The sequence below is a fragment of the Pleurodeles waltl genome, chromosome 10 (assembly GCF_031143425.1).
Source record: "Pleurodeles waltl isolate 20211129_DDA chromosome 10, aPleWal1.hap1.20221129, whole genome shotgun sequence".
Lineage (NCBI taxonomy): Eukaryota > Metazoa > Chordata > Amphibia > Caudata > Salamandridae > Pleurodeles > Pleurodeles waltl.
In genome coordinates this window covers 36,349,340-36,372,819 of record NC_090449.1, presented here as the reverse complement: position 1 = coordinate 36,372,819, position 23,480 = coordinate 36,349,340, and the positions used below count along the sequence as shown (strand labels likewise).

Genomic DNA, 23,480 nt, shown 5'->3' with positions numbered 1-23,480 from the left:
AATACGTTGCAGCTGCGAACTTGTGCTGCCCCCGGGGAAGAACATTCAAGTGAAATACTGAGCGGCTGCTTCAAAGCTGCTCCGTGTTTCACAGTGCAGACAGCACCCGCTTCACTTTTATGAGGGGAGAGGGATCCTCTTGCAGGCAGGTGCAGTGAATGACTGCATCCACACACAAGGGGATGTCTTGGCTGTCCAAGTGACCCCCTTTCTGCCCTCCAGAGGCCTTCCTTTAGGAGGTGCCCTAAATGTGCACTACCTTTTTTAAAGGCATGTTTACCTCTGGTCTCGCATCCATAATTCAGCGCAGGGGCAAAGTGAATTTCCTCTTTTGCATGGGGCCATGCTTGCATGCAAATGGGGGAATGCCCTCTAATAAATGTGCTCCAGCATCCTCTGTATTACAGAAAGGACTGCACAAGTGTCTGCGGCATCTTCTGTAATACAAAAGTGCCCTGGGGATGCACATGCCCGTTGCACTCCTGGGGTACTCTGTGTAATACATCTCAAGAGTCAGCATTGCATACTTTTTTACTCTGTACGGTGATGCATTCTATAATGTTCAGTGTAATTTCTCAAATATTAGCTGTCTTGCATCTTTATTCCACATCAGCATGAAGGAGTGAGTTGAGTCTCAGATTATTTTTTCAACTTGTCTCTTTAGAGCCCGAAGAGGAGATCATAGCGGAGGATTATGATGAAGACCATGTTGATTATGAAGCCACCCGAGTGGAGAACCTGCCACCAAACTGGTACAAGGTGTTGGATCTTGCCTGGTGAGCAATTACCCACTGGTGATTTTGCAGCACGTTACACTGGTTATCAAATTATTGTCTTTTGACTTTCCATGGTTGTATTTTGTGACGTAACTCAGGGCGGTGTTATGTTAGCCCACAGATTTATGTATTATAAACTTTGAATAAAATATGTCCTCAAAAATCATGAACCCTTTTATGTTTTGAAATGTCATTATTCTGAAAGAGACAGGGCACCATTGTACAACAAGTGGGGAAAGAAGGTTAGACATTCCTTTAAAAAGGCTCCCTTGAGCTACTGGGCTGACGAGCTCTGGAGCAGGCACCAGCATGCCAGTGAAGAGGTATTGAAACCGGGTGATTAATGGCAGCATTTCCAGCACCCCGCAAATTTGTTCTCTGCTGAAGAAGGGATTAACCCAGAAACACATGTGTCCAGAGATGCACAGTAAAGGCTGTACCTACTTAGAGGTGAAATATTTAAAAATTAATGGAGTTCGTTTTTTGAAGAAACTACATCTACCATGATGCAATGGGGGAGATTAATTGCTGGGATGTTAGGCAGGTGCGCTCCTAACTGTTTGTGACTTTAAAAAGGCTCCCTTGAGCTACTGGGCTGACGAGCTCTGGAGCAGGCACCAGCATGCCAGTGAAGAGGTATTGAAACTGGGTGATTAATGGCAGCATTTCCAGCACCCCGCAAATTTGTTCTCTGCTGAAGAAGGGATTAACCCAGAAACACATGTGTCCAGAGATGCACAGTAAAGGCTGTACCTACTTAGAGGTGAAATATTTAAAAATTAATGGAGTTCGTTTTTTGAAGAAACTACATCTACCATGATGCAATGGGGGAGATTAATTGCTGGGATGTTAGGCAGGTGCGCTCCTAACTGTTTGTGACTTTAAAAAGGCTCCCTTGAGCTACTGGGCTGACGAGCTCTGGAGCAGGCACCAGCATGCCAGTGAAGAGGTATTGAAACCGGGTGATTAATGGCAGCATTTCCAGCACCCCGCAAATTTGTTCTCTGCTGAAGAAGGGATTAACCCAGAAACACATGTGTCCAGAGATGCACAGTAAAGGCTGTACCTACTTAGAGGTGAAATATTTAAAAATTAATGGAGTTCGTTTTTTGAAGAAACTACATCTACCATGATGCAATGGGGGAGATTAATTGCTGGGATGTTAGGCAGGTGCGCTCCTAACTGTTTGTGACTTTAAAAAGGCTCCCTTGAGCTACTGGGCTGACGAGCTCTGGAGCAGGCACCAGCATGCCAGTGAAGAGGTATTGAAACCGGGTGATTAATGGCAGCATTTCCAGCACCCCGCAAATTTGTTCTCTGCTGAAGAAGGGATTAACCCAGAAACACATGTGTCCAGAGATGCACAGTAAAGGCTGTACCTACTTAGAGGTGAAATATTTAAAAATTAATGGAGTTCGTTTTTTGAAGAAACTACATCCACCATGATGCAATGGGGAGATTAATTGCTGGGATGTTAGGCAGGTGCGCTCCTAACTGTTTGTGACTTTAAAAAGGCTCCCTTGAGCTACTGGGCTGACGAGCTCTGGAGCAGGCACCAGCATGCCAGTGAAGAGGTATTGAAACCGGGTGATTAATGGCAGCATTTCCAGCACCCCGCAAATTTGTTCTCTGCTGAAGAAGGGATTAACCCAGAAACACATGTGTCCAGAGATGCACAGTAAAGGCTGTACCTACTTAGAGGTGAAATATTTAAAAATTAATGGAGTTCGTTTTTTGAAGAAACTACATCTACCATGATGCAATGGGGGAGATTAATTGCTGGGATGTTAGGCAGGTGCGCTCCTAACTGTTTGTGACTTTAAAAAGGCTCCCTTGAGCTACTGGGCTGACGAGCTCTGGAGCAGGCACCAGCATGCCAGTGAAGAGGTATTGAAACCGGGTGATTAATGGCAGCATTTCCAGCACCCCGCAAATTTGTTCTCTGCTGAAGAAGGGATTAACCCAGAAACACATGTGTCCAGAGATGCACAGTAAAGGCTGTACCTACTTAGAGGTGAAATATTTAAAAATTAATGGAGTTCGTTTTTTGAAGAAACTACATCTACCATGATGCAATGGGGGAGATTAATTGCTGGGATGTTAGGCAGGTGCGCTCCTAACTGTTTGTGACTTTAAAAAGGCTCCCTTGAGCTACTGGGCTGACGAGCTCTGGAGCAGGCACCAGCATGCCAGTGAAGAGGTATTGAAACCGGGTGATTAATGGCAGCATTTCCAGCACCCCGCAAATTTGTTCTCTGCTGAAGAAGGGATTAACCCAGAAACACATGTGTCCAGAGATGCACAGTAAAGGCTGTACCTACTTAGAGGTGAAATATTTAAAAATTAATGGAGTTCGTTTTTTGAAGAAACTACATCTACCATGATGCAATGGGGGAGATTAATTGCTGGGATGTTAGGCAGGTGCGCTCCTAACTGTTTTAGACATTCCTTGTTGTCTTTGAAGACATATTTCTGGCCTGGCCTTTTGCTTTAACATCTCTTTCATGCCTGTTTATCTTGGTGTTCTGAGTTTATTTTTATTTTTCTAGTATTGTAGGGTGTCCTTATGCCTTGCAGCTGTGAGAATGTTTAGAGAAATTCCATCATGCCTGGCTGAAACTACTATGATTGAGTTATACAGTTGCATCTTAAAACAAGACATACTGTGCCGTATTTCTGATGTGACTGCACATCTTGTTCTTCAAAGTGCAGCATCCTAGAATGTACAAGTATTGTCTTTGGTGAGAGAAGGCGGGATGGATTCTCACTCTTTCTTGATTCCTTCTGTCAGTGGACTTCCGTATTACTGGAATGTGGAGACTGATCTGGTCTCGTGGCTGTCCCCCAACGACCCGAGTGCTGTTATCACAAAGCCGGTTATAGCCAAACCAGCAAAGAAATTCAAAGGTGAGCAACACGCAATCTAATGTACAATTTGAGGGTGCCTGTTCTTTAGTGCGGCCAGAATGAAGTCAGGCAATTTAGTTATGAAACATGAACTGAGTAATTTATTTTAGGGGCCCATGCCTCATTTATAAGAATACCCGTTTTGAATGCATAGAACTTCACGAATGACTCACCAGGCGTCTTCTCTTTTGCCAATTGTGTGTAAATACAGGCACCTTGATAGGGATTTATTTCCGATTCCTCTGGTCACTGGTTTTGTGTTCCTGAACTTTGTAGAATCAATCTAAGAATGGGTGCAAAGTCGGGGTTTCTCAAAGTGCAAGTTCTGAAAATCCACTGCAAATCTTCTAAGGAATACAGACCATAAATAAATCAGATTAAATGCAATATTTGTTGTCCTATTGCATTATCGGCCTCATTAATGTGACAGCAAAATGGCTCACTGAGTTGACACTCAACATTGACATCAGAGATTCACATCGTACGTTCGTACCTCAGCAAGAGTCGCTCAGCCCCCATGCTTTCAAGTCTGGTAAACTGAGTGCCATGAAAAAGGGTAATAGTAAGACCTGTTACCAACAGCCCTTAGAAATGGCCTAAGTGTGATTTGAAATGCTGTTGAAGTACTGTTAAGGGCCATTACTGCAGAGATCATTGCACATATTCTATTGCTTCCTCTCATGGACTCTGGGATTAAACATGGATAATCACTAATCATTGTCTAGTGTTAGAGGAAGAGATTGTCTGCAGCAGGGTACAGGCAGTATGGTTTAAAACACATCCTTTTACAGCCTTTCCAGACTCCGCGCAATCTGCAAGCACATAATGTTTACATCTGTAGTGATAGGGGTGAGCAACAGTGTTACGGTTTTCATGTTTCTCCTATTCACAACCTTGTGAACTGGAATAACATTCATGTAGCCAGCTGTGCAGACAGAGGTCGATCTGGACCTTGATGGTAAGAGGAGCAAAGGCCGCCCCCAGAGGGGGCATGAAGGGCTTGCGCCATAACGGCTGCCTTGGACCCGGAGAGGACCGGTCAAACCGGTTCTTGGGGGAGTTTCAGGCCTCCACCTGGGACGCCAACCCCCAAAGGCAACAAGCTGGGGGGTAGGCAAGATTTACTACAAGAAACCAATTTTGGGGGTGGGGGGGGTAATACCTGCAGGGGGCCAAGGAGGTAACATTTAGGGCGTGCTGTCCCTTTGAGGTGCAGACAGACGACTCAGGACAGCGCGTGAGAAGGAGGAAAGAAAAGTCACCCTCCCACCCTTACAATACAGCATCTAGTAGCGATGTCAGACAGACATGAGGGGCAAGCGGATAATAAAGGAGGTTTTACCAAAGTTGACGGTGAGCACACCTAGTAAGGCGGTGAGCTAGTGGTAGGCCACTCACCTGGGGATGCCTTACGGCAGGGTGAAAGGGGCCAACAAAGGGGAGTAAGCAGAACACGGCACTCACAGCCCAGACCCGCCAGAGCGTATGCCAGGGCACAGAAACACGCATGGTAGCGAGTTGGACCTAATCCAAAATACTAGAGGCTACCCCCTCAGAGAAACATAGTAAAACGAACACTATGGGGCGAGCCCCCTCCAAGATAAAATGTGGGATTGCCCACAGAGAAAATGGTCATAGAGACATGACAAGCAGAGGACAGGACTCAAAGGCCAATCAGTCACTGCTATTTCGGGATGTTAAGAACTGTACAGTTTATTGTGAATTTGATTTGTTTTGATTTATGAGACCACCACCAACTGGTGATGATGTAACAACATAAATATGATGATGTTAGCTGTGATTATGAAGGCTGTGTGTTAGAAATTAATGACTCGCCAAAGCCATAATTTTGATACTAATGGGCAATCGAAATGTTTCTATGTTAATAAAGCGGCCAATTTTTATCCACAGGGAGATGGTTGTGCATTGTTTGTTGGTTGCTTTGAACTCCGCCTTGCGGGGTAAACATGTTACATGTAAAAGGACTGGAGTGAGACAAATGCTGGAGTTCTAGTCATTGCACCATGTTTGGAGCTCGCAGGCCTGGGGATGCTGCCTGTTTTGAACTCTGAATGCTGTGCTCGGTAACTGTGACTTGTGTCTTCCCATCAGCGGCAGAGACCGAGGAGAAAGAGGAAACCCCCCATGAGAAAGTGGAGCGAGGTGAAGTAAGGGAGTGGAGTGATGTGAGAGAACGGACTGAAGAGAGGGAGTGGAGGGACGTCCGAGAGCGGGGCGACGTACGAGAATGGGGCGACGTTCGGGAGCGGGGTGACGTACGAGAAAGAGGCGACGTTCGAGAAAGAGGTGACGTACGAGAACGGGGCGATGTTCGCGAGAGAGGTGACGTACGAGAACGGGGCGATGTTCGCGAGAGAGGTGACGTAAGGGATCGGAATGACATCAGAGATCGGCGATTTCATCGGCGAGAGGAGGCGGCACCGTATTCCAAAGGGAGGAAAGGTAAACATCACAAACCCTTGACTGGGGTTTCTCCGCCATCCTTTTCTTCTACACTGCTTGGGGTCTTCTTACCTCATTTCCCCCCCCTTCCACATTAGTGGCCATGCCATATCTTGGTATGCCTTTCCCTTCACACCACCTGCCATGTTAACTATCATACCCGGAGATTCTCTTCCGCTAGGTTAAAGGGCCTCTGCATTTTTTTGATTCCCCCTGCTTGCTTATGTTGATGTATGTGTGCTAACCTATTGGACCCTTTGGATGACTTAATAATTAAACACAACCATTCTATTTTGCCTGTTTAGAAGACGTCTTGGATTCCCTCGTTCACTGTACCAAATGTCTCCCTAAACGCTGTGGATTTCCTAAATATACCCCCACACCCTCATTCATTTCACTTATACAGGGAGTGCAGAATTATTAGGCAAGTTGTATTTTTGAGGATTAATTTTATTATTGAACAACAACCATGTTCTCAATGAACCCAAAAAACTCATTAATATCAAAACTGAATATTTTTGGAAGTAGTTTTTAGTTTGTTTTTAGTTTTAGCTGTGTTAGGGGGATATCTGTGTGTGCAGGTGACTATCACTGTGCATAATTATTAGGCAACTTAACAAAAAAAATATATACCCATTTCAATTATTTATCATTACCAGTGAAACCAATATAACATCTCAACATTCACAAATATACATTTCTGACATTCAAAAACAAATCAGTGACCAATATAGCCACCTTTCTTTGCAAGGACACTCAAAAGCCTGCCATCCATGGATTCTGTCAGTGTTTTGATCTGTTCACCATCAACATTGCGTGCAGCAGCAACCACAGCCTCCCAGACACTGTTCAGAGAGGTGTACTGTTTTCCCTCCTTGTAAATCTCATATTTGATGATGGACCACAGGTTCTCAATGGGGTTCAGATCAGGTGAACAAGGAGGCCATGTCATTAGATTTCCTTCTTTTATACCCTTTCTTGCCAGCCACGCTGTGGAGTACTTGGACGCGTGTGATGGAGCATTGTCCTGCATGAAAATCATGTTTTTCTTGAAGGATGCAGACTTCTTCCTGTACCACTGCTTGAAGAAGGTGTCTTCCAGGAACTGGCAGTAGGACTGGGAGTTGAGCTTGACTCCATCCTCAACCCGAAAAGGCCCCACAAGCTCATCTTTGATGATACCAGCCCAAACCAGTACTCCACCTCCACCTTGCTGGCGTCTGAGTCGGACTGGAGCTCTCTGCCCTTTACCAATCCAGCCACGGGCCCATCCATCTGGCCCATCAAGACTCACTCTCATTTCATCAGTCCATAAAACCTTAGAAAAATCAGTCTTGAGATATTTCTTGGCCCAGTCTTGACGTTTCAGCTTGTGTGTCTTGTTCAGTGGTGGTCGTCTTTCAGCCTTTCTTACCTTGGCCATGTCTCTGAGTATTGCACACCTTGTGCTTTTGGGCACTCCAGTGATGTTGCAGCTCTGAAATATGGCCAAACTGGTGGCAAGTGGCATCGTGGCAGCTGCACGCTTGACTTTTCTCAGTTCATGGGCAGTTATTTTGCGCCTTGGTTTTTCCACACGCTTCTTGCGACCCTGTTGACTATTTTGAATGAAACGCTTGATTGTTCGATGATCACGCTTCAGAAGCTTTGCAATTTTAAGAGTGCTGCATCCCTCTGAAGATATCTCACTATTTTTGACTTTTCTGAGCCTGTCAAGTCCTTCTTTTGACCCATTTTGCCAAAGGAAAGGAAGTTGCCTAATAATTATGCACACCTGATATAGGGTGTTGATGTCATTAGACCACACCCCTTCTCATTACAGAGATGCACATCACCTAATATGCTTAATTGGTAGTAGGCTTTCGAGCCTATACAGCTTGGAGTCAGACAACATGCATAAAGAGGATGATGTGGTCAAAATACTCATTTACCTAATAATTCTGCACTCCCTGTATGCCTTTCTCTGTTTCTCTACCTCACTAGTTATGTACCAGACTTCCTCTGCTGTTTTCTAGATATTTACCTGATATGTCCCATTTGCTCCCTTACCAGGTTTTTTTCCCCTTTGATACCTTTAGCAGTCCTGTTTTCTCCCCTGTATAACGTTAGCAGTTGCGTTCTGCCTGTCTGCGAGCTTTGGAATTGTCTCGTCCACTCATTTATGCTTCGCTCCTCTAAGGCCTTCGCAGTCATGCCACACCTCTGTCGCTGCTCTCACTTCTGCTTCATTTCAGTTATGTACCCTCCCTTCTGTACCACATCCCTTGTTATGTACCTTCTATCCCTTCTTCTAAGAGTTATGTACTATCTTCCCCTCCACTACCTCACCAGACATGTCCTCATCTCTGCCTCAGCAGTTTCGGCACCTCATCCCTTGGTTACCTTCCTAGTCATGGAACTTTTCTTACAAGATATCTACATTTCCTCCTTAGTTATGTACCTTCTTACCCTACCTTCCTAGTCATTTCCCATACTGGCCTCTACTGCTTTACCAGGTATTTTCCAAATATGTTTCCCTTCGTCTTGTTGCTAGATATTTAGCATCTGTCACCGTTCACTACTCATCCGATATCTCCTCTCGCAGCCACATTAGCAGTCACTACTCTCCTCTCTGTTACCCTTTTTATTGCATTTTGCATTAAAAACTTACTGATAACACACAAGGATATGCAGCATTCCAGTATATACGTATCAACCAATTATGTGCACACACAAGCCCCTCCTCTCTGTTACTTGAGTAGTTATGTCCCTGTGTCTCTGATTCCTTAGCAGTCCAGCATCCTTTGGTATCGTACCCATTATTTACCAGACATACTCCATCTCGTTTGCTGCCTTACTAGTTATGTACTGTAATCTCTGCCGTTTTACCAGTAATGTCCCCTTCCTCCTCGGTTACCTCTTTTAATGTGTTTTTAGAATGCATGTTTGAAAATCCTATTATTTTTTGTTTCTTGCTTGTATCTCCTGTATCAGAAAAAGTGCAGTCCTCTGAGCCAAGTAACTTCTCCCATTTCACAAAGTTATCTTGGCTATAATTCAAAGAAAATTGTAAAAGGCTGTGTTACCTTTAATTTCTTTCTCATTCTTTGTCTTTCGTTCATTGTACATATGTTATCGTTTCCTAGGATGGGGTGGATTGAAATGGCTTAATTAATCACAAAATAAGAAACCTATTGTTCTTATGTAAACACCTGCACATTCTAGGACGCAACAATGATTCACCCATTTACTTGTGAAGAATGTAAGATTTGCTTAAGAACAGAAACATTTGACATCAGTTTTATAGCTTGAAAGTATTTAAATGTCAATGTGTTAACATCAGCATTTGTATTTGGCATATGTATTAGCAAACAGCCTAAAAGTGCATAGCAGCAACTAGTGACTACCAATGCCACTTGTTCTAGCTAATCTCACTCAAAGCTAAAACATTCACCTGATTGGTGGGATAATTGCAACGATACACACACATTATTTTAACCATTTACAGAATAGCCTTGCAGCTGGGAAACCCCTTACTATTTACAGTTTCCACCCATCCTCTCATTTCTTTTGCATGGAAACCATTCATTTTGTCCTTGGTATGTACCCCAGTCTCTCATCATTCTCTGTCTTTGACACTTCTTAGCCCCCAGAGTGTCCTGCATGCCTCAGTTTCAGCGCTTCTCTTAAGAATTGATTTTCTGTACTAGAAAAATACAGCCTCCTTCACAAAACTAGATGTCTCTTTTTTGCCCGTGGCTTACTCTTAATGTGCCATTTGCTGTTCTGGTCACAGCCTTGTCTCGTCTATCATGGTGTGTCTGCGACGTTTTTTGGCTTAGCATATGTATATGTTCACAGCAGACAAAGATTATCGCCTCCAGCAGTGAAGCATAAGACCCATAAACCATCGGTCCACGAGCCCCGCTAACCTGTCACTCCATCCATGCACCTCCCTTCCATGGCTAGGAAGATAGCACTCACTTCTACACCACTCTGAAATATGAGTCCAAGAGAGATCAGCACTTGTTTTTTCTTCAGCCCCCATCAGTGCATGGCACAAAGTACTGGATATTTGTACAGAATCATCCATCTCATCAGTTGAAATTGATGTTTTTATTGTGTGGATTTCTTAGGAGGCAAAAGGGATGATGAGGTGGATCCAATGGACCCTAGCGCCTACTCAGATGCTCCTCGGTAAGTAGCTTGATGCAGAGATGCTACAAGATTCCCCTCAGTATTCATGGAATAAGTCATGGGGTCTGGCACAGAAAAGCAGGCTGTTTGGTCTCAGTCACTCACTTGGCTTAGGCCGCGTTTGATAGAGCCACTCACCTTATGGGTGCAGGGTACAGAGAGTTGGATGTCCCAGCAGATTATCTAATTTACTGAGTCTTCTTCCTTCAGGTCACAGTGGGCACATCACCAAGAAGATTTCAACTGATCTACAAGGCCTTACTTCCCTGGGACACTGGTTAAATAGACAACTTCTCCCCTCAAGGAATCTTGGTTAGTGGCTGGGGTGTACAGAGCCTTTGCTCTAAGGACTTTGTTTCACTGGGTTGGATGACCCTGTCGTTAGAGGGACTTTAAACCCCAGTTAATGGGCATGGAGATAATAAGCTCTTTCCCATTCAGAGAATGTGTTTCAGTGGTCTGGATGGGGTCTGAGCTGGCACAGGGATACCACGCCTTACCCTGAAGGGAGCTTGTTTCAGTAAGGCTGGCTGGATGACAGGTCACTTGACAGAGGAATATTGAACCCTTCTTGGTCCAAGGTCAGAAGAAAGGATCAGTGGGTAGCCAGGTGGGAGAATGCACATGTTCGATGGCATCTGTCGCTGTAGATACGCATGTTCTGCAATAGCTCGCCATCTGGTGTTGGGCCGGAGTGTTACAAGTTGTTTTTCTTCGAAGAAGTCTTTCGAGTCACGGGACCGAGTGACTCCTCCTTTTGTCTCCATTGCGCATGGGCGTCGACTCCATCTTCGATTGTTTTTTTTCCGCCATCGGGTTCGGACGTGTTCCTGTCGCTCCGAGTTTCGGAACGGAAAAAATAGTTAATTTCGGAAGATTTTCGTCGGTATTGTTGCGTTCGGGATCGGCGTACTTAGACTCAACACCGCATCGAAGATCGAAGAGCTCCGGTGCCCTTCGGGGTAGTTTTTCGATCCTCCGTCGGGGCCTGGTCGGCCCGACCGCGTGCTGAGGAACGCCGATGGAACGGACCCCGTTCCGTTTCTGCCCCAAATGCCACAATAAATACCCCTACACAGACCAACACTTGGTCTGCAACCTGTGCCTGTCACCTGAGCACAGCGAAGACACCTGCGAGGCCTGTCGTGCGTTCCGGTCCCGAAAAACACTCCGAGACCGTCGAGCCAGAAGACTTCAAATGGCGTCCGCACCGACAGCCCGACGGGAGTTCGAGGAACAGGAGGAGGAAGGTACCTTCTCGATCCAAGACTCAGACTCCGAAGGATTCGACGATACACAAACCGTGAGTAAGACGTCGAAAAACACACAGAGAAACATTTACAAGGCCCAGGGGACGCCACTGCCACCAGGCCATGGCTCGACCCATAAATTCGGTGACCGACCGTCGGCACCGAAAAAGGCCAAAACAGTGCCGAGATCGTCCGACTCCGGTCGAGACACCGGCACGCAGCCTTCTCGGGACCGAGAAAGTGCTGGAGACAAGCCTCGACACCGAGATACCGGTGTGGACACGGCTCGACGCCGAGACAGCGGCACCGAAACAGATCGACGCCGAGAGGTTTCGGCCCCGAAAAGGAAAAAAGTCACCTCGGAGCCGAAAAAACACGCAGACAAAGTTTCGACGCCGAAACAAACTGCAAGCGACCCAGCTTCAGGCTCTTATACAGAAGAGCACTCGCTAACCTCCCAAATGCAAAAGCATAGGTTTGAGGAAGAGCTACAAGCAACTGATGTGGACCATACGCAAAAGCGTATCTTCATTCAGCAGGGGACAGGAAAAATAAGCACCCTTCCCCCCATTAGGAGAAAGAGAAGGTTGGAGTTCCAGACGGAACAAGCACCACAACCAAAAGTGGTTAAAAGAATTACACCACCACCCTCTCCTCCGCCCGTGATTAACGTTTCACCAGCACAAACTCCATCTCACTCCCCAGCTCACACCACCATGAGCCAGGGTGACCAAGATCAGGACGCATGGGACCTATACGACGCCCCAGTGTCAGATAACAGCCCGGAGGCCTACCCTACAAAGCCATCTCCACCAGAAGACAGCACCGCGTACTCTCAGGTGGTGGCTAGAGCAGCACAATTTCATAACGTAAGCCTCCACTCAGAACAGGTCGAGGATGATTTCTTGTTCAACACACTCTCCTCCACCCACAGCTCCTACCAAAGCCTGCCTATGCTCCCTGGTATGCTCCGGCACGCAAAAGACATATTTAAGGAGCCGGTCAAAAGTAGGGCAATCACACCACGGGTGGAAAAGAAGTATAAGCCGCCTCCTACGGACCCGGTTTTCATCACTACACAGCTGCCACCAGACTCTGTTGTTGTAGGAGCAGCTAGGAAAAGGGCCAACACTCACACATCTGGAGATGCACCACCCCCAGATAAAGAAAGCCGCAAGTTCGATGCAGCTGGTAAAAGAGTCGCAGCACAAGCTGCAAACCAGTGGCGCATCGCGAACTCCCAGGCACTACTTGCGCGCTATGACAGAGCCCACTGGGACGAGATGCAACATCTCATTGAACATCTGCCCAAGGACTTCCAAAATAGGGCGAAACAAGTGGTTGAGGAGGGACAGACCATCTCCAACAACCAGATACGTTCCTCCATGGACGCTGCAGATACAGCTGCACGGACAATTAATACATCTGTAACTATCAGACGGCATGCATGGCTCCGAACGTCTGGATTTAAACCAGAGATTCAACAAGCAGTTCTCAATATGCCTTTTAATGAAAAAGAACTGTTCGGTCCAGAAGTGGACACAGCGATTGAGAAACTCAAAAAAGATACGGACACTGCCAAAGCCATGGGCGCACTCTACTCCCCGCAGAGCAGAGGGAATTACAGCACATTCCGTAAAACGCCCTTTCGAGGGGGGTTTCGGGGTCAAAGCACACAAGCCAGCACCTCACAAGCAACACCGTCCACTTACCAGGGACAGTATAGAGGAGGTTTTCGGGGACAATATAGAGGAGGGCAATTCCCTAGAAATAGAGGGAGATTTCAAAGCCCCAAAACCCCTACTACTAAACAATGACTCACATGTCACTCACCCCCTCCACACAACACCAGTGGGGGGAAGAATAGGTCATTATTACAAAGCATGGGAGGAAATCACTACAGACACTTGGGTTCTAGCAATTATCCAACATGGTTATTGCATAGAATTTCTACAATTCCCTCCAAACATACCACCAAAAGCACAAAATTTAACAACACACCATTCCAATCTCCTGGAGATAGAAGTGCAGGCACTATTGCAAAAGAATGCAATCGAATTAGTGCCAAACACACAAATAAACACAGGAGTTTACTCACTGTACTTTCTGATACCAAAGAAGGACAAAACGCTGAGACCAATCCTAGACCTCAGAGTAGTGAACACTTTCATCAAATCAGACCACTTCCACATGGTCACACTACAAGAAGTATTGCCATTGCTAAAACTACACGACTACATGGCAACTTTAGACCTCAAGGATGCTTATTTCCATATACCAATACACCCATCTCACAGGAAATACCTAAGGTTCGTATTCAAAGGAATACATTACCAATTCAAGGTACTGCCTTTCGGATTAACAACCGCACCAAGAGTCTTTACCAAATGTCTAGCGGTAGTCGCTGCACACATAAGAAGGCAGCAAATACATGTGTTCCCATATTTGGACGACTGGCTAATCAAGGCCCATTCGTTCATACAGTGCTCAAATCACACAAATCAGATCATACAAACCCTCTTCAAACTCGGGTTCACCGTCAATTTCACAAAATCCAAAATTCTGCCACGCAAGGTACAACAATACCTGGGAGCCATAATAGACACATCAAAGGGAGTAGCCACTCCAAGTCCACAAAGAATTCAAAATTTCAACACCATCATACAACGCATGTATCCAACACAAAAGATTCAGGCAAAGATGGTATTACAACTCCTAGGCATGATGTCATCATGCATAGCCATTGTCCCAAACGCAAGACTGCACATGAGGCCCTTACAACAATGCCTAGCATCACAGTGGTCTCAAGCACAGGGTCACCTTCTAGATCTGGTGTTAATAAACCGCCAAACTTACCTCTCGCTTCTATGGTGGAACAACATAAATTTAAACAAGGGGCGGCCTTTCCAAGACCCAGTGCCACAATACGTAATAACAACAGATGCTTCCATGACAGGGTGGGGAGCACACCTCAATCAACACAGCATACAAGGACAATGGAACGTACATCAAACAAAACTGCATATCAATCACCTAGAACTGCTAGCAGTTTTTCAAGCACTAAAAGCTTTCCAACCAATAATAGTTCACAAATACATTCTCGTCAAAACAGACAACATGACAACAATGTATTATCTAAACAAGCAGGGAGGGACGCACTCCACGCAGTTAAGCCTGCTAGCACAAAAAATTTGGCATTGGGCAATTCACAACCAAATTCGCCTAATTGCACAGTTTATACCAGGGATACAAAATCAACTCGCAGACAATCTCTCTCGAGATCACCAACAGGTCCACGAATGGGAAATTCACCCCCAAATTCTGAACACTTATTTCAAACTCTGGGGAACACCTCAGATAGACTTGTTTGCGACAAGGGAGAACGCAAAATGCCAAAACTTCGCATCCAGGTACCCACACAAACAATCCCAAGGCAATGCCCTATGGATGAACTGGTCAGGGATATTTGCTTACGCTTTTCCTCCTCTCCCTCTCCTTCCTTACCTGGTAAACAAACTCAGTCAAAGCAAACTCAAACTCATATTGATAGCACCAACTTGGGCAAGGCAACCCTGGTACACAACGCTGCTAGACCTATCAGTGGTACCCTGCATCAAATTGCCCAACAGGCCAGATCTGTTGACACAGCACAACCAAAAGATCAGACACCCAGATCCAGCATCGCTGAATCTAGCAATCTGGCTCCTGAAATCCTAGAATTCGGGCACTTACAACTTACCCAAGAATGTATGGAAGTCATAAAACAAGCAAGAAGGCCATCCACCAGGCACTGCTATGCAAGTAAATGGAAGAGGTTTGTTTGCTACTGCCATATTAATCAAATACAACCATTACACACAACTCCAGAACATGTAGTGGGTTACTTGCTTCACTTACAAAAATCTAACCTGGCTTTCTCTTCCATTAAAATACACCTTGCAGCAATATCTGCATACCTGCAAACTACCTATTCAACTTCCCTATATAAAATACCAGTCATTAAAGCATTCATGGAGGGCCTTAGGAGAATTATACCACCAAGAACACCACCTGTTCCTTCATGGAACCTAAATGTTGTCCTAACTAGACTTATGGGTCCACCTTTTGAACCCATGCACTCCTGCGACATACAGTTCCTAACCTGGAAGGTGGCATTTCTCATCGCCATTACTTCCCTGAGAAGAGTAAGCGAGATTCAGGCGTTTACTATACAGGAACCTTTTATACAACTACACAAAAATAAAGTCGTCCTAAGGACCAATCCTAAATTTTTGCCAAAGGTTATTTCACCGTTCCATCTAAATCAAACAGTGGAACTTCCAGTGTTCTTTCCACAGCCAGATACCGTAGCTGAAAGGGCACTACATACATTAGATGTCAAAAGAGCATTAATGTATTACATTGACAGAACAAAAAACATCAGAAAGACTAAACAACTCTTTATTGCATTTCAAAAACCTCACGCAGGAAACCCAATTTCAAAACAAGGTATAGCCAGATGGATAGTTAAATGCATCCAAATCTGCTACCTTAAAGCTAAACGACAGCTGCCCATTACACCAAGGGCACACTCAACCAGAAAGAAAGGTGCTACCATGGCCTTTCTAGGAAACATCCCAATGCAAGAAATATGTAAGGCAGCCACATGGTCTACGCCTCACACATTCACCAAGCACTACTGTGTAGACGTGTTATCCGCACAACAAGCCACAGTAGGTCAAGCTGTATTAAGGACATTATTTCAGACTACTTCCACTCCTACAGGCTGATCCACCGCTTTTGGGGAAATAACTGCTTACTAGTCTATTGCAGAACATGCGTATCTACAGCGACAGATGCCATCGAACTGAAAATGTCACTTACCCAGTGTACATCTGTTCGTGGCATCAGTCGCAGTAGATTCGCATGTGCCCACCCGCCTCCCCGGGAGCCTGTAGCAGTTTGGAAGTTACCTTCAATTATTTATATATGTATCATCTCAACCTTAAATAGGTGCATACTTAGTCACTCCATTGCATGGGCACTATTACTACAATTCAACTCCTACCTCACCCTCTGCGGGGAAAAACAATCGAAGATGGAGTCGACGCCCATGCGCAATGGAGACAAAAGGAGGAGTCACTCGGTCCCGTGACTCGAAAGACTTCTTCGAAGAAAAACAACTTGTAACACTCCGGCCCAACACCAGATGGCGAGCTATTGCAGAACATGCGAATCTACTGCGACTGATGCCACGAACAGATGTACACTGGGTAAGTGACATTTTCATTCTCTCTCTCTCTCACATTTCTACTTCTAACAAGGAGCTCCTGGCCAATGCCTTGTAAAGCTTCAGTTCAGCTTTGTCCACCCAGTGCTGAAGATATGGCAACAAGAGTGCTTCCAACAGCGGTATAGCAAAAGGTTTCGCAATGTCAGCTACCTGTGATGCTCATGTCCTGTGGCACCAAGGAGACTTTAACATCACTGAAATAGGGTGGCTTTGGGTGGTGCTTGAAGTGTTAAAGTTGAAATGCACATACAGTACTTCATGGTGGTCTCTATGATACAGTCAAAATGGCTGCCTCAGATGGTTTGCTCCTATCTTATGTCGTCTTTCTGCTTTGTTTTTGTCCAGGGGCAGTTGGTCCACTGGTCTGCCGAAGAGGAATGAAGCTAAAACTGGGGCAGATACCACGGCTGCTGGGCCCCTCTTCCAGCAACGCCCTTACCCGAGCCCTGGGGCAGTTCTGCGTGCCAACGCTGAGGCCTCAAGGGCCAAACAGTTGCAAGAGTGACCGCATCACTCCGGACAGCCCATCTGTGTACATTGCCCTTTTTTCATTACAGATTTTTTTAAATTAAAAATAATTATTACTACGAAAACTTACAAGGAAGCACAAAGGAGAGAGCGTATTGATTTTTAGGCACGCAGCTTATATCCCATTTGTTTTGCTCTCTCTGTTCCCCATCACAAGCATGGGGGTTCATGTGTTACTTCATGATCTGGGATTTGTATTTACCTCCTAAATGTTGTACATTGCCTATGAATTCTGGTAAAGGTACATGAGCCACATTGTGTTGAGGGAGAGTTGTAAAGGCTAGGCCCTTCCTAAGGTTCCCTACAGTTTGCGTGTCCACTCAAGTGTCTCCTCTTTGACCCCAGGACACTCAAGAACATAATTATTGCGGCTCTGTGTAAAGGAAGGATCTGAAGGCGCATAAATGTTTGCAACTCTTGATCCCCTGATTTAGTGATAAACTTGCCTTAAAGCAGGTTTACAAAGATTCCACTTTGAACCCTTGGTATGACCATCTGATGTGCTCTGTTGCTGCTTTGGCCACTCGTTAACCTAGAAGAACGCACAGCTCAGCTGATGATGCAGTCTTGAAATGCTTGCTTCAAACAGCAGCCAATCAGCATAACAGTACATCCTTTTTTTAAATGTACTTTGCTGATGATCCTGATAGCACAGAACCGGGCATCACCACTAGGTGGAAAAAGCACCTTTCAATAAGGATGCATCAAGAGAGAAAATAGGAACAAGACCATACATATTGCAGTGAGCTTCCTTTCCAAGTATTCAGAAATGTAGAAAAAATAGTAGAGTTTATTGCCTTTTAGTGCGTACCGGAGTTAACTACACCTTTTGTTGTCATTTTTGCAGATTTCCTAGGTATTCACTTTGTACTGTCTTTTTTCCCCACCTCAAAAATTAGAACAATTGGCCTACAGCTTTTCCCAATTTCTTATAAAATTTGGATTGCCTCTAGAAAGAACATAAAAGTAGATGGGTCTGAGGGGACCTTACACTGAAATTCAGAATTTAATATCAAGTAACTGACCAGGGTACACTAGTTTCACCAGCCAGCGCCATCACTGCTAGGATATATCATTTGTGGGATGAGAGAATGCCAGAGAGCTGACGGGAAGGGTAATCCCTGCGCAAACCTAATCCCTTGCTGTGGTTTTAAGCTAAAGAAAGCACATTCTTGCAAGCCCTTAAACTAAAGTGAGTTTACCTTTAATCCTGTTTAACAGTGTTAGACGTATTTCATGCTGTATGTTTTTTTTTCCTCATAGTGTAAATATCCTGAGTGTCTGTAAATAAAACACTAGTTTTCTAATTCCAGGAGACTCCATTTGTGTTTATGTTTATTGTATCCATAAGGATAGGGTATTTTGAGAGCAGTTAATGGTTTACTTGGTTTATTCTGAGCTACCAGTACTTTGAGGGTGCCTAAGAAAGGCCCTCTATGGTAATTGTTTATTGAAAGTGGAGAAAGGGCTTGTGCACCACATTCAATCCAGAATTTATTGGAAAGTTGCCATCAGAGTGTTTTGTGGTTACATTCCTTGTTAAAACGCTTGAGTAGAAGTCACATATGTTTTGCAGCATGAATCCTTTTCTGGATTCACATGCTGTGCATCATTCCTCCATGTAGATGTTGGGTCCAGAATTGTCTCTCTTTTCTTGTTTCTTTTTTTTTTTTCCTTCCTTTTTGGGCATCGTCGACCACCATTTGGTGCTTGGTCTGTCCCCTGTATGGCGTCAGGCGGTGCCTTGGAAGTTTCTGTGAGTGGTAGCCATCTTCAGAATTGTTTTTTTCTGCCATTGGGTCTGGAAGCAAAGGAGGAGCTCCGAAGTTTTTCGAGACAATGCTGAAAAGATCAGAAGAAATTCTGACGTTTTTCAAGAAAAAAGAAGATAATGCCGAAATAAGAAACAACTGGGACAAGGAGAGAACCGAACAAATCCCCTGGCGGGGAACGCCAAAGGCATTCGCACGGGCCAGGAGAATGAAACAAGGTAGTGGTCATGGAAAACACCCCCATTTAAATTCTGCTCGAACTGCCACCATAAATTTGCCCAGCGCGACCCATACAAAGTCTGCAACCTTTGCCGACCACAGAGACGAGGGCTGCGAGGCCTGTGCCGTCTTTGTACCCAAAACCCTCCGGGCATGCCGAAAGCAGAAGCACGAGCACCACTCATCAATGCGGAGCCAATGAAACCCGGAGTCGCTGAAAGAAAATGGGGCTATCTAGCGACAAAGATGATCAGGCGGGAGGTGGAGTCAGACATTGTATTCCTTGAGGGGGTGCCGCAAAACCACGCCTGTCAAAGACGACAACCAGGGATGTCAAATAATGGCCAGAGAAAGTAAAGAAACCGCAGAAAATCTTGGAGGAGAAAATACCTGAGAAAAAGCACCATAAGGCAGCCCTGACATCCAAGAAAACGTCGATCAAGGGCCAGCCGCGAACAAGAGAGCCCCTCGGATCCCAGACCCGGGATACAGAATAAGGCGAAGCCCTCCACGGGGGAAAAAAACCGGAAACCATTGGAGGAACAAATGCCACAATTACTACAGTCGACTGCACAAGACGTCACATCGGAGGAGGAGAAAAAAAGGCATTGTCTAGAGGCTGAAATGGCAGCGCTCCTGCAAAGAAAGAAAGAGTTCTACGACGCACCAAAGCTATTCAGTGAGCTTCCCTTTCCCCTCCTGCCCTCTTTTGTCTGCTTCTCCAGCCCTACTGCCCACCTTTCACTGTCATGAACAATGCAAACATTCATCCCTAGTCACAAAGATCTGGGTTTAATTCATTGTTTTTTGCCCACCATGCCACCCCAGTTTAGACCCAGCCTTATGCAAATCAGTCTTGACCATGTTCCCCATGGCAGCAGTTCAGCCCGAACTGCCAAACCAGGTCCACCCTGGACCAGAAACAAGCATCCTGGGACTGATTTCAAGGTATCACCCTTCATCAGCCAGTGGCGCAGTGAGCACAGGACTCAACATCTGGACATGCCCTTCCCACTTAGGGTGACAAAAGCAAAAAGAACAGATGATGGATGAAATGCAGAACAATGCAAACATTCAGCCCTAGTCACAGAGATCTGGGTTTAATCCATTGTTTTGCATATGACTGGGTCCAAACTGGGGTGGCATGGTGAGCACAAGAATGATGGATTCAACCCAGATCTACGACTGGGGGAGAGTGTTTGAAAAGTTTCAGCACCCCGTCCATAATTCTTTTGTGTTGCTTAAGTACCTTTGTTGTCAAACCCCAGTCCCTCTGGCATACCCTACATTGTCAGCTTGCCCTTTAGTGTCCATTTGCTTCCGTAGCTCCTCCTGCCTTCCCTTCATTGTGAATAAGCTTTTCTTGCCCCTCCCACTGACTTTGTTGTTCATGTGCTTCCCCAGCCCGTCCTGCCCACCACCCTCCATTGTCAGCTTACTACGCCAGCGCTTCTCACCATCCTTTCATTGTCCACTTGCTTCCCAGCCTCTCACGCCTCCCCTCCCCATTCTCTTGTGTGTTCTATCCCCACCCATGTCCTTCTCTCCTGTCCTCAGTATTGCTTCGTCACCCAACCCACCCCAGTTTTTTTTTTTAATAAAAAAAAAAAGCACATTAAAACTCGCCCCAACATAGCACTGTTTTAAATTATTTTTAGCCATGTCCCACGGCGTGGCTAACAAGCATTGCTTTATTGAATGCTTTATTAATTATGCTGTACAATAGCATGGCTGAAAGTTGGGAAAAAAAGTGATATAATGCAGCCACTTTTTCCTGGTGGAAAAGGAGAGGTTAAAATGCCAAGCATGAATTATAAAACAGAAATGCTGTAGTGCGAAGAAAACAAGAAGGTGTGCCTGCATAAAATACTTCAGATGGAGGAGGTCACATACAAAAACAAATAAACCAGAAGTGACTTGGCTTGTAAACAGGCAGCAGGAGGCATTAGAAACAGCAGTGGTGCCTGTCGCTTTATAACAAAGACCAAATTAAATCCCCTTGTTGCTTCAGATCATTTCACTCCGGAGCTGAGGAATCGACTGTAGTAAGACTCATGGTCACAAACAAAGAGCCAAAGTGCAGCAACACCGGTTGAAGGCCAGAGCAGCCAAGGTACAGCAGAGGGCTACAAAAGAACTTGGGCAGGCTATCACAACAACGAACTAGGCTAAAGTTTGGGGCGAGTTGTACAGTACAGTACAGTACAATCAAAAAGCAACAACGACACGGAAGAAGAAAGAAAATAGTATCTCTAATAACAGAGCGAGCAGCGGAGGAACACTAATCAAAACAAATCAATCAGTACTTGGTCAATGCTCCAAACAAAAGAAGAAGAAATGAAAAGGACATGTGCATGCCAATCAGGAGGCAGCACATAGGACTGACAATGAAATCAACGAATGGCAAGCAGTGGGTGGGCTTCAAGCCCCTTTTAGTAAACAAAATGTCTTGCAATTGAGAGTGCATGCACTTCTAAGGCAGGACCTAAAAGTTATTGCCAAAGCCAATAACTTTCATAGTTGAGAACTATTGGTATTACAAAGGCTTGTTTTACTTTTCCCCAAATCCATTCCCTCCTCTCCTCCCCCTGACCCTGCCCCCTTACTCCCTTTTATGGCCAAGAGTGAAATATTTTTAAAAAAGAATGAAAATAGCCTGTCTTGGAAAACTCAAGTCAGGTACACTGGTCATTTGGGAATTTCATAAAAAAACAGCTAGTGGAGCTCAGGTTTATATACTACTTCCTATTTATGAAGTGCCAGACGAGGTAGGTTTATTTACCTGTAACTTCATTTCTCCAATATTGACCGCTGATAGATTCACAAGTGGCCCTCCCTCCTCTATAGTGATGCTCTTGTATTGTGGGCCAACTTGTGTAACAGAACGTGAAAATTGCTTCTGTTGTTGGGTCTTAAAACCTAAGCATCTCCGTAGGTAACACAGAAAGACCCACTCTGCAACCTCTTGTAACCCAGGTTTCACACTGATATTTGAACGACCTCTCCACTTTAAGGACTTACCTGAGACAGTTCACTTTTTGAGATCTATTGCATCTTATTAGGTCTCACCTGAGGTGGTGCACGTTGCTGTCTCTTCAAGATCTATTGTATCTTAAACCTAAAAAGGGCTTAGAGCCCACCCATAACTTACCACTAGTTGGAGTCTTAGTCACTGTCACTTCTTTTGTCTTTATCGGTCAGCGACAGCTGGGCTGGTTTCATTTTTCCGATTGGTCTCGCTCTAGGTGGCTTTGAGAGGATTTGAGTTTCACTTATTTAGGTTATATGTGCATCTGCATCACTCAGCTCCACTCTACACAATGACACTCTACCCCCCTTCACTCCACTCTGCAACACTCTGCGTCACGGCACTCTATGCCACTCTACTCTACAACACTCTACTCCACGCTACATTACTCCACTGTATGACACTATACTGTACTCTGATACTCCTCTGCAAAACTGTACTCCACTCGTTGCCAGTCTACACCGCTCCACTGCACACCACTTTACTCCACTTTGTCACTCCACTCTGCCACACCACTCCACTCCTTTCTGTGACACTACTCCAATATATGCCATTCCACTCTACGCCATTCCACTCTACGACACTGTCCTGTACGCCGGCGAGTCCTTTTGGCTTTGCTTGTTGTCATTGCAATGTAATCTTGCTGTCAGTACTACGATTGCAACCATACAAGAATGGCTTTCAGTGTGTTACATACCATTCTCTTACTTCCTGCGTTTGTAGCACCCTAGTGTACATCTTAGCCTTCCAACACATTTCAAAGGTAAACTCCATACTATCTTCCTTGTATACATAACTGATATTTTGTTCCTCTGGAGACCAACAAAATGTTTGATGATGTCCACCTCCCTATGAAGCCCAACTCTCATCAAACCACACACACAACCAAACACGAACAAAATAACACACAGTATTAAACGATGGTTCCTTTTGACTTCTGTGGGCCCCCACTTTATCATTACTGGAACCGGGGACCCCCACTGAATCATTTTTGTAATCAGGGGACCCCCCCACTGAGTCATTACTGAAAGCCGGAGACCTAATCTATTAATATTATTTATTTTCTTAGCAGTCATTGGCCCCCCGAGG

General features: G+C 45.2%; 1 protein-coding gene across 2 annotated transcripts in view; it reads left to right on the top strand.

Annotated features, from left to right (window-relative positions):
• The window catches only part of PQBP1 (polyglutamine binding protein 1), a 37,071-nt gene extending 18,389 nt beyond the window's left edge, over positions 1 to 18,682 (top strand). For both annotated transcript variants that reach the window (XM_069209592.1, XM_069209594.1), the window contains exons 3-7: positions 665 to 776; positions 3,568 to 3,683; positions 5,796 to 6,146; positions 10,262 to 10,322; positions 17,190 to 18,682. In XM_069209592.1, the coding sequence (XP_069065693.1) occupies positions 665 to 776; positions 3,568 to 3,683; positions 5,796 to 6,146; positions 10,262 to 10,322; positions 17,190 to 17,349 (800 nt within the window). In that variant the 3' untranslated portion in view covers positions 17,350 to 18,682. The remainder of the gene's footprint in view (positions 1 to 664; positions 777 to 3,567; positions 3,684 to 5,795; positions 6,147 to 10,261; positions 10,323 to 17,189) is intronic.
• Positions 18,683 to 23,480: the final 4,798 nt, after the last annotated feature.